Here is a 12,138-nt window from a genome sequence, read left to right as displayed (position 1 = left end):
CCTCTGTCCTGTTAGACACAGACCGGGGTGCTGCCCTATGGGGTCCGCCCAGAAGCCCAGAGCTGCAGCAGATGGGAGAGCCCCTGGATGGCAGCCACCATGCCACTCTATCGAGGGGGGGGTGGGGGGGGGTGGGGGACTTGAGGGGGGTGAAAGAGGCTAGAGCAGTAGTTATGTCTGTTCTTCTGCTCTCGCTCCAACCCCAGCACTCCAGAAACACCGCTCAGGCAAACCCACTCCGCTTCTGCAGGGACTACTCAGAGAGCCTGTTTTAGCTCCTACAGCTGCAGTTCCCTGAGTCAAATGGTGGCATAACACAGAAATGCGTGCTCTCGCGGCTCTGGGCCAGAAGTATGAGATCAAGTGTCCCAGGCCATGTTCCCTTCGGAGGCTTCAGAGGAGGGTCCTGCCCGCCTCTCCAGCCCCAGGGCCCCAGGCGCCTGGGCCTGTGGTGCAGCACTCCAGTCTGTGCCTCCGTCTTCACATGGCCTCTCCCTCTGAGTCTGTTCCCCCTGGGTCTCTTACAAGGGCGTTTGTCACTGGATTCAGGGCCACCGGATCATCCAGGACGATCTCCCCATCTCCAGGTCCATGACTTCATCACATTATGACCAGCCTTTTTCCAAATAAGGTCCCGTTCACAGGAGCCATGGTTAGGACGTGGCCATAACTTTGGAGGGCCGCCATCTAGCCCACTGCACACCTCAAAACTACAATATTCGGGTCCGGATTTGGAGGTCCGTGAGCCTCAGGGAGGGATCCTAGGGAGGGGTCCTAGGTAGTCACTCCCCACAGCACCGCTGCAGCTTTCTGTGCACAGGGGGACCGCTTCGCAGTTGGACAGGCAAGTGGGAATTACCTCTGCCCTGTCCCCAGGGGATCCTGGCTGTGGATCTGGCCATGACTTTAGAAGGGGCCTCAGGACAGCAGCAGGGCCACTCTGGGAGCCCCCTCTGATCCCTGGGTTCCACCTTCACCCTCGTGGGCCTGTCTGGCTGACCCCCACTCACACCCACAAAGCCCAAGGGTAAGAGGAAGGGGAAAGGTCGCCCTGGCCTCTGCGGAGCCTGGCAGGGATGCCTACAGAGGGGCGCTGGGCTGGTGATAGCCTTTCCTGGACAAAGAGGCCTACACAGGCCAGAGTGGGTGCTGAGGGGAGCATAGGAGCAGGTGACCAGTGGTGAGAAGCAGCACTGTGGGGGTTCACCTTCTCATGAGGCGCAGGCCCCTCAGCCAAGAGGATATAGCATGGCCAAGAGTCAGGACAGTGGGGCCTTGGCTGGCTCTGAGAGAGGTAGTCCCTGTGGGGCGGGGTGACACTGGAGAAATGGGGCTTGGGGAACCTCAATACCTCAGGTGTCCACTCAACCATCCTTCCCACAAAGGGTAGAGTTGCCTGGCGTGTCCTCTGAGCAACCATGCTCCACTCTGTATCCTGTTCCCTTCCACCTGCAGGCCTATTTCTCTCAGGGACAGGTGCTCAGTGATGGCACCAGTGTGGGCCACCTTCCCTCTGCTCAGGATCTCGGTGCCACCCATTCTGTGCCATGTAGTCTGGAGGGACAAGAGCACTAGAGTCTCCAGGCAACGAGAGGCAGTGAGGAGCCCCGGCCCCGGGGGAGGGCTCAGGGGGCCAGAGGGAGGGGAGCGTGGATCCCAGTGGAGGGAGCCTCAGTCCAGGTGAGGCAGTCAACAACCACCTGGTTGGAGATGGCACCGGGCTCTGGTGTGACAGCTTAGAGTGACCTCATGGAGGCCCACCATGAGGAGGCCATTCACAGGGAGCCAACTAGGGGCTCAGGACAGAGCAGAGCTGTGGGACATGGCCACCAAGGAAGCTGAGCTGAGACAGGCCCACCTAAGCGTGATGGGGGTGCCCACAGGCTGTAACAGTTGAACAGTTTATCTCAATCAGCTCTCACATAACAGGCACCACAGACAGAAGGCTTAAACAACAGAAGTTTATTGTCTCAGTGCTGGAGGTTGGAAGTCTGCTCAGAGAGTGGGTCAAGCATTTTTTCTGGGTCTTTCGGTGAAGGTGTTTTTTTGGATGAGATTAACATTTAAATTGGTGGAACCCCAGAAAGCAGATTGCTCTCCCTAATGTGGGTGGGCCTTGTGCAATCAGTTGAAGGCTGACCTCACAGAGCAGAAGGAATTCTGCTAGTAGATGGCTATGGACTAAACTGCACTCTCCCCCAGGTCTCTAGCCCTCTGGCTGCCCTGCAGAGTTTGGACTCACCAAGCCACAATCTCATGAGACAACGAGTCTCTATGTGTACACACACATCCTGCTGGGTCTGATTCTCTGGGACTCCCCACATTTTCCCAGGTGTCTGTAGTGAGCATCACCACTCTGCATGGCTTTGAGGGAACTCTGCAGAGGGCTGGAAGGCCCACCAGCCCATCTAGCCCCCAGTGGGGGTTACATCGGGACCAAGCCTGCTACAGAAGGGGCTCTGGCTCCCCATGTTCAGAGAGGGCTTGGGGCCAGATCTGCCCAGCTCTTAATGACATCATGGAGGCACAGTCTCCACCGGGCAGCATACCTTCTCCCTGGATCACTTGGATGTCACAGACATGAATGAGGTAATGATGTGACACTGCTTTGCAAACTGTCCAAGATGAGGACAAGTCACATGACAACTCTACTAAGGCAGGAGAAACCTTGCACGCACAAACGTGTGTGTGCGCGCGCACACACACACACACACACACACACACGCATACTCCCTTCCCATGGCTGGGACATGGCATGTCCACCAAAGAGACCATTATGACTAGCTTTGCCTTGCATGCAGTCACATGTCCTTCCTTGGGTACAAAGCTGGGACTTCATTCCCCCTCAAGGCCAAATCTGAGCAACTCCAAGCAAAAAGCCAACATTTGCTGCCTCCTGAGGTAGGAAGAGCAGACAGAACCCACCTTCCTGTTTCTGGGGACGTGACACTGATGCTAAGAAAAGGGTAAACACCAGCAGACAGGACAAGGAGAGACCCAGAAGGCTGGTGAGGTTGCCCTGGAGTCCCACCCCAGCCCCTCCTTCTGACAGGAGAGCTTGCCCCACTCTGGGGTCTCTGGGAAAGGACAGTGGAAGCCAGGGTGACACAGGAGCTGCAGGCCTGTGCCACCTGCTAAGTCTGACTCTGGGAACTAAGAGAACCTGCACATGTACGGGGGGCGGGGGTTGGCGAGGGGGTTTGAGCGGGCAGAAAGACTCGGGGCCTGAAGGGACACAGCTCTCCGCCATGCCCGGCTGGGTGGCTGCTGGATCTTTGTCCAGAGAGGAGCGGGTCCTTGGGGGAAGCAGTGTAAGGAGGGGCTGCACCAGGTCTGCAGCTCCTTCCAGAAGCTGCATGCAGGAAGCCAATCAGCCACCCGCTCTTCCCCTTCAGGACCATTCCGGAAAGGGTCACACAGGGTTCTTTGAAACAGGAAGGTCCCTGGACAAAAATATCTCCTGTAAGAGGTTTGGACTTGCACCTTGCAGAGATCAATTTAGATGATAAAGGACCCACTCCTGAGAAAGTCCCAAATGACAAATGGTGAGAATTGATTTAATCAAACTGGCTTCCTCCCGGAAAACCAGAGACCAGGGGTTCCTGGCAGGAACAGGCAGGGAGGGGAGAGATTTAGTTCCTTCTTGGCCCTTCTCTCCTGTTTGTTTGCTTATTTATTTATTTATTTATTTTTGTATTGTGATAAAATACATATAACATAAGGCTCCGCATTTTAATTGTACAGTTAAGTGGTATTAAGCACATTCACATTGTTGTACAAACATCACCTCCATCATCTCCAGGATTTTTAAATATTCCCAAACTAAACCTCTGTCCCCATTAAATACTAACTCCTCATCTCTCTTCCCAGCCCCTAGCACCCACCCTTCTACTTTCTGTGAATCTGTCTCCTCTGGGGACCTTGTGTGAGTGGACTCACTCAGTATTTATCCTTCTGTGACTGGTTTATTTCACTTGGCATATTATCCCCAAGGTTCACTCACACTGCAGCATGTGCTAGAACGCGCTTCCTTTTTTCAGTCTGAACAATATTCCATCGTGTGGAATGACTGCATCTTCTTTACCCATTCTTCTGTTGATAGTCATTTGGGTTATTCCCACTTTTTAGGTTATTGTGAATAATGCTGCTATACACATGGGTGCACAAATATCCCTTCATGACTCTGCTTTCAATTCCTTTGGGTCAACACCTAGGAACGGAATTGCTGAGTCATATGGCAACTCTATGTTTAACTTTTTAGGAAGCTCCTGACTTTTTCCACTGCTGCTGGACCATTTTACATTCCTACCAGCAGTGCACGAAGGTTCTAATTTCTAAATTTCTCCACACTCTTGCCAGCATTTGTTATTTTCTACTTTTGTGTGTGATAGCCATTCAAATGGGGATAAAGTGCTATCTTGTTGTGGTTTTGGTTGCACTTCCCTAATGATCAATGATGTTGAGCATCTTTCCATGTGCTTATTGTCCATCTGTATACTTTCTTTGGAGGAATGTCTATTTGAGAGCTACCATATGACCTAGTAATCCCTCTTCTGGGTACCTACCCAGAAAAGGTGAAACATTTATTCATAAAGATATATGTACCCCCATGTTCATTACAGTATTATTCACAGTGGCCAAGATGGATGGAAACAACCAAAGTGTTCTTAGATCAATGATTGGATAAAGATGATATGGTACATGTGCACAGTGGAATACCATTCAATCTGGAAGGATGAAATACTGCCATTGGTGATCCTAAGCAAAATAAGTCAGATAGAAAAGAATAAATGATTATATGTGGGATATAAAACAGAAAGCAACAAATGAACAAACAGACTCAGTCACAGACAACAGTATGAAGTTACCAGAGGGAAAAGCAGGTAGGGGAGGATAAAGAGGGTCAAGGGGGTCAAATATATAGTATTGGAAAGAGACTAGATTTTGGGTGGTGAACACACAATGGAATATACAGATGATATATTATAGAACTGTTCATTGAAAGTTATTAACCAATGTCACCCCAATAAATTTAATTTTTAAAGATCTCTATTCAAATGTTTGCACATTTTGTCATTGGTTTGATTTGTTATTATTGGTATTAGGAGCTCTTTATGTGTTCTGGATGTTAATCTCTTATCAGATGTGATTTGCAAATATTTTCGCCCATTCTGTGGGTTGTCTTTTCATAGTATTCCTTGGTGCATGTTTGCATTTTTAAGCCCTGTGCTTGTAGTTATCTTTTGAGTGCTCCCCATCCCACCCCCACCTCCCATAATCATATAGTAGCCAACATCCATGGATGCAAATACAGACTTCAAGCCTGAGCCCATGGGGCAGAGGCCTGGGGGGAAGGCAGCCAGGGTTCCAGGCAGGAGATGCTTACAGCACAGGAGGACTTCCAGGTGATGCTCCTGTGTCCTGGGGTCTTGCACCTGCCCTCGCAGCCTCCCAGTGGGGTAAGGATGTTTGGGTGGCTGCCAGAACACAGATGTTCTTATGTTTGTTACCCATGTGAAGTGGGCAGTGAGGACTGGGGAACCCCAGGGGTCCCTGTGTGTGGGTAGCTCTGCCTAGAGACCAAAGAGGTCAACTCCACTATGCAGACCCCAACTCACGCTTTGAGACCAAGCTGTGATTCTATTGTTGGATGGTAAAGCCTTTATTTAAAGAAAAATTTAATGTATTAATATATATAAAGAAGGTTGGTGCCTCAAAACACATGATACTCACCCCTTGGAAAAAAGAAATCAAACTGGCCCTAGCCAGTTTGGCTCAGTGAATAGAGTGTTGGCCTGGGAGTGAAGAGTCCCGGGTTCAATTGTGATCAAGGGCACATGCCCAGGTTGCAAGCTCGATTCCCAGTAGGGGGGATGTGCAGGAGGCGGCCAATCAATGGTTCTCTCCCATTATTGATGTTTCTATCTCTCTCTCCCTCTCCTTTCCTCTCTGAAATCAATAAAAATATACTTTAAAAAATAAACCAAACTGGACATTAAAAAGGAAAGAAAGAAAGAAAGAAAGAAAGAAAGAAAGAAAGAAAGAAAGAAAGAATTGCTGTAACTTCAAGCGTGTTTTTTTTAAGCCAAGTTAGAAATCACCAAGGTGAGAATTCTTCAGGATTAGAAGAATTCTTGGGTGTCCTGGACAGAAACACTGCTCTGGAGGTGGCTAGCAGATTAGCATGCACCGTGCTCCATAAAATATTTAAGGGAAAGGAAACAGAGTCTGCCCAGCACACTGGAGGGGGGAGGGGGGGGGGGAGGAAGATCGACATCAGAGCTGCCAGCCAGTCCTGGTGTCAGTCAGCCAAGAGGGAACTACGGCAGCCTGGGTCCTGACAGAAAACACCACATTCAGTCAGAAAAATGGGGCTTTTCCTGAAACTTTCTTCAAGCAGAATCCTACGACCAACACCATGAATGACCACAAAGCACAGATGCACCATCTGGGAGGTGTGAGGGGTAGGCTGGGCTGGGGTCCAAGGACAGGTTGAGGGTCTGTCACACAGGGTGACTGGGGAGCCAGCTTTTCCTCCAGCCCCTCACTCCACCCCATCTATGTGCCTACTTCACACCCCGCTCCCAGACTGCTGTGGTGTTGAGGGTGGTGCCTGACCAGACCAGGTCCCTTGGCTACTGCTCCCTGCCCAGATGGCCTCCTGTTGTCCCTATCAGCCCAGGGGGATGCTCTCCTCCCATTAGCCCCTGGGGAGGTGACAAGCTGCCCTACTCACATCCAGAACCTTCTATGCTGGTGCAGCCCACCTCAGGCTACAGAAACAAGGAGGTGGTCTAAGAGAGTCTGGCCCCTGAAGAGCCAAGCTTCTCTCCAAGGTGTGGCCCTGGAGGTGGGAGGCCATAGGAAGAAGGAAGGGGATGGGTACCTCCACATGGCCTACAGCTGGCTTTGACCCTCCCTGAACACCACTGTCTGCCAGGCAGCCTCTGCACAGGCTGGACCCTCTCTTCCTCTGCCCTCGGGCTGAGGGAGACATGTCCATCTCATGTCTTGATTCTGGATCTGCAACCACCTCTGACCATCCCACTAAAGGAACTGCATTGGGGGTCCCACCAGCACCCTGTACTGGGAAAAAGAGGACAGCGATGATTCAGCCTCGCTCACTGGAACCTGGTAGATCAGGTGCGACATTTCCACCCCATGGCAGCACAGCCAGACCTTCCCTGTGAGGCGGAAGGTTCTATGTCCTCTTACACGCTATGTCTCCCCTCCTGCAGCCATGTGGGGGAAGGGAGGAGGCAGGGAGTCACACCTGTGAGCCGGAAGGCTCTATGTCCCTTACATGCTCAGTGGCACACTGCTGTGACCAGTGTGTGCTGTGGACTCCAGCGGGAGCCCTCAGGGAATGCTGGCTGATCCAGAGACACAGGCATGGGGACTCAGAGCTGGGCTTATGCCCTGACCAGAGAAGGGAAACCTGAAGGCAGCGTACTCTCTCCATACATTGCACTTGAAGGGAACTTGGCTGAGCGGACACTGAGGGAGGCACCAGACAGACACAGATGAGGCATTGGGAGTCTGTGAGTCTAGAGGCTGGTGTCACGAAGGATTAGAAATTCTCCTCTTTCACCCTCTCCTCTAGCCCACCTTCCCCATGAAACCCTCCCCCCGCTGCCACACACACACACACACACAGACACACACACACACATGCACACATATACTAAAAGAGAAAGGACAATTGTGGATAAGTGTCCACCACATTCCACTTCCTGGCTTGGACCAAGGAGTGCCAATAAAGCCCCAGTGCACTGTTTAAATGGAGCACCAAGTAATAGGAATTTTTTTCTCATATAGTGGGCACAACATAAAATCATTTGATTGGCTGCAGGCTAGAACTCCTGCACCATAGAGCCCAAGGTCTATGGGCACACACTAGCCAGCCAAGCAGTGGAGCAGAAAGTGGCTGCTGGCTCAGCAGTTTCCACATCTGAGAACTGGGGTGGGGGATGGCTGGGGTGGCCTCTCCCTGCCTAGGTGACAGTGAGGAAGGAGAAAGGGAGGCCTGCCTCCTGGACAGCAGGCTACAAGAAGAGGTGAAGGTGGGTATGGGGGAATGCTAGGGTCAGACGGGATCCCCTGGCCCCAATAGCCTATCTCATGATCGCCACATCGAGGACTCTGGTAAATGCCCTTCTTCCGTGTGAGCATGAAGATGAAAATCTCAACAGCCTGACAGAGAACAGAGAGACATGTTGAGACCTGACCATGTCTCCTAGCACCGAACCCTCTCCGCAGGGGCACCGGCCAGCACGCTAAGTACCAAGGGCCTGGGAAGCAGAGAGGCCCAGAGGGGGATGTGGCAAGAGGAGGACCTGGAGGGTCAGCTGACCCAGAGCTGTGCCCCTGCTTAAGATGCTGGAAGCCGAGCCCTACTGGCTGGGAGAACAGCCCCATGCTGGGGCGGTGCCCACTGGGAGTCCATCTTCCAGCCCAGAGGCGAGATCAAGGCCACAGAGACCCCAGCTCCTGTGAGGAGAGCCTGGGGCTGAGCAAGCCCAGGCCGGGGTCAGTACAGAACTGGACCAGCACCCCGAGGGAGTACGGACCCAGCTCCACTGCCCAGAAGCAACAACTCATCTCACTGCTAAGAAATAATCAGTTGCCTTGGCTTATATTCTAATCAATGGCTTGTGGACTTACCTGCTCACAGAGGAAAACAAAAGGACTGCGTTATTGGGTAAGCTGGCGCAAGTGACACCTCAGCCCCCCACTAGAGAGCACCCTCTACCTGGGCCACAGCCCATTGGGGGCCCGATGGAGAGGGTCACCTCTGCTTTGGGGTTGATACCACAAGTGCACAGCTGATGCCACACACCCGGCCTGGAGCATAAGGAATGGAGAGTGACAGGGAGGGAGTAGGACCTGAGGACCCGCCACTATCAAGGTGACAAGTGTCTGGTCCACCTATTCACACCTGACCTAGAACTCAGAGTAGATTTGGATGCGCGCACACATCCCACGTCTGTGCCAGTGGTGCTGTCCTAAAGAATGGGTGTTTGCAACACATATACCCACATGCATATGTGCATACATACCACACCCACACCCACATCACAAAAAGCCCACTGCTCACATGGGAGATACCACTCAGGTATCACCATGATGCTAATGGAACGTCCCAGTAACTCAATGGAAGATTTGTTGAACAAGCATCTAAGACTTCTTCTCCAACCCAGCCAGCATGGCTCAGTGATTGAGGGTTGACCTATGAACCAGGAGGTCACGGTTCAATTCCCAGTTGTGGGCTCCGTCCCAGTAGGGGGTGTGTAGGAGGCAGCTGATCAATGATTTTCTCTTATTATTGTTTCTCTCTCTCTCTCCCTCTCTGAAATCAATAAAAACATATTTTTAAAAAATAAAACCTGAGCCCTCACACTTAGAGCTCCTTCTCTCATCGCGTGCACACACAGGACACTCACTGCACTGCGTTTCCCCTGGGGGCGGGGACAGACAGGAGGCCCTTCTACCTAAAGAGCTGCCTCCCCCTAGCTGACCTTCGGGGACTACTGGGCATATCCCACACACAAGGCAGGTAGCTCAGATCCACATCAGCCCTGGAACAGCCGAGGTCCTGGAGTGAGAGCCCAAGGGCAGTGTGCCCCGGGATCGGATGGGGGTGAGGCCAATCCTCACCCACGTGGAGAGAGACTGCAGTGGCGGGACAGGGCTCCAGCAGCCTTTCAGATTCAGTCAGACCCTGCTTCTGCTCTTGCTGCCAGGCAACCAGGCTTTGCCTGCCCTCCCGCACCCCCACCCTCCATACCTAGGGCTGTGGGCGCCCACCTATGTGAGCAGTGAGTGCCCAGGAGAGACACTGTCTGAACATCCCCTCACAGAGGGGCAAGGCAGGGCTCACCGATGTGGCTGCCAACACTTCTCAATTCCTTGAAGTCAGTTCTCAAGAGGGAAGGCACAGGAAGGAAGACGTTAGATGTTAAAGTGATTAAAGGCGGGTGAGGTCACTGGGGAAGAGGACACACGGAGCCACTGACCGAGGGCTGCACACGTTATAAAAGCACAGCCCCGCAGGCAGGCTCACTGACCCTCGAGCCGCCTCACCGGACAGGAGCCCAGCAGAGCACTGCCTTGGAGGGTGCAAACCGCACCCCACACATATCCCACACACAGGATCTGCGCTCCAGGAGCACGAGGTCAGAGGGCGGGAGCTGTCACCGCCAGTTCCCAAGGACAAAGCCGCTGCCGTCGCATCTCCCTCCAGGCCCAGAGGCGGGCAGACCGCCGGCGGGGATCGGCTGCTGGCCAAGTCTCCGGGGAGAAGGAACGCTCTGGGCTCTGGACGCACCGCACCGGTTCACCCTGCGCTGACCGCGGGACCCCACTTGGTCATCCCCAAGCCCAGCACCCGGGCAGCTCGCCCCCTTAATCCGCTGGCCCCCCTCCCGCCACTCGCGTTCGTGCGCCCCCCGGGGGAGTCCCCGTCGGGCCGCGCCTACCGTAGCGGCTGGGCTCCCGTCCGTAGTGCAGGATGGGCATCGCGTCCACCCGCGGCGGGTCCGGGGCAGCCGCGGGGTCGGGACTCTCCACTCCGCCCCCCGCGGGGGTCACCACGAAGCGCTGGGACATGGTGGCCTCCGGTCCCCGGGCGCCGGGAAGGCTGCGGAACCAGAGCCGGGCCTGCACCGGGGAAGGCAGGTGGGGGCGGAGCGGGGCGGGGGGCGGGGCAGAGGGGGGGTGAGGGCGGGCAGGGGCGGGGCGGGGCGGGCAGGGGCTGAGAGCAGGTGGGCGGGGCATGGGCCGGGCGGAGGTGGGGGCGGGGCGCAGCCGGCCCGGAGTAGGCCGTCGATGGACTGCGAGTTCAGGCTCCTGGGAGCGTCGCCGGGAGCAGGGGCACAGGGTAAAATCTTGAATCGAAGCCAGTCCTGTCCCTTGCGAGCAACACCACCTCGGGGGTCGCACTGCAAGATCATAGAGGCCCTATCGCGTCCCAGGCGTCCAGAGTCAGAGAGCCAGGGCCTGGGCAGAAGAGGGACCGGCAATGGGACGCTGGAGATGTCTGGTTCCGGAGGTCATCGGCCCCCCAGCACGTGGACGCCGGCCCGGGACCACTGACCACGCTCACTGAGAGCAGGTACTAATGGCCCAGGTGTGGGCCCTCAGTCCTGGAGTCTGGGAGAGGTATGCTGAGAGTGGAGGGCAGGGAGGGTGAGATGAGACTGGGAGTCCGGAGCGGTGAGAACCAATGGACTAGGAAACCTGGGAAAGAATCAGCCACTCTGTTTGTGGGCTCCTACAATACAGGGCTTACTATTACCCCACTATTGTTACCACTGTTCATTTATTCACTTCGCACTTTACAGTATGCAGCGTGGTTTGCACATTTACTCATTCAGTAAATATTTACTAGTTCCTAGCTATCCCAGGCCTTGTGGCTGACACAGAAGGCAGAGATCCCTGCCTCTTTGAAGCATACATTCTAAAATGGCAGCAGAGATCAGAGCTCTGATTAAGAGGCAAACAAGAAGAGATCTGGGAAGGGTGAGATTGGGAAAGGGCTGTTCAGAAGGACCCCAGGAGGAGATGACATCTGAGCAATGACTTAAAGGACGGCAGTGGTCAGCTGTGTATGGCTTCACTCTCCTTACGGTGTATGATGGCTGCTCCTGGCCCACCTGTCACATCTGTATTCCGGCAGTGGAGAGAGAAAACAGGGGAAGGGCAATTAGCTCTCTTCCCAGGACCCACCCCAGAAGTTGCATGCAGCGTCTCCACTTGACCCATTAGCCAGAACTTAGTCATATGCCCACACCTGCCTGTGAAGAAGGCTGGGAAGTGTGCCCACACTAATGTTCGGGGCTCTGTTGACAAGGAAGAGTGAGGGGTTAGGTGTTAGGGGCACAACAAAAACAAGAGAAAAGATCCAGGGATCTGGAGGATGAGGACTCCTCCTTGCACCCACCCTTTCATCATGTCCCCCACCTCCATTCATTGGAAGAGGAGAGGACCAGGGTCCAAGTTCTTACACCTATAGAACACCTGGCCACACCCATCTCTTTCCTGCACAACCTTTTGGGTTCTTTTGGATGTTCAGGAGTCCCTCTTTCACCCTTTGCAGATCTCTGCCTGTGACAAATGGGCACAGCAGCCCTGCCTCTC

At 54.0% G+C, this 12,138-nt stretch overlaps 1 protein-coding gene across 1 annotated transcript in view; it reads right to left on the bottom strand.

Moving 5' to 3' along the window:
- SLC12A7 (solute carrier family 12 member 7) overlaps positions 1-10,681 on the bottom strand; it is a 78,204-nt gene extending 67,523 nt beyond the window's left edge. Inside the window, exon 1 of the mRNA XM_036410487.2 lies at positions 10,479-10,681. Within this exon, the coding sequence (XP_036266380.1) occupies positions 10,479-10,608 (130 nt within the window). The 5' untranslated portion in view covers positions 10,609-10,681. The remainder of the gene's footprint in view (positions 1-10,478) is intronic.
- Positions 10,682-12,138: the final 1,457 nt, after the last annotated feature.

This window comes from Pipistrellus kuhlii, unplaced genomic scaffold, assembly GCF_014108245.1.
Source record: "Pipistrellus kuhlii isolate mPipKuh1 unplaced genomic scaffold, mPipKuh1.p scaffold_m20_p_4, whole genome shotgun sequence".
Taxonomy (NCBI): domain Eukaryota; kingdom Metazoa; phylum Chordata; class Mammalia; order Chiroptera; family Vespertilionidae; genus Pipistrellus; species Pipistrellus kuhlii.
This window is presented reverse-complemented; position numbering and strand designations above follow the sequence as displayed.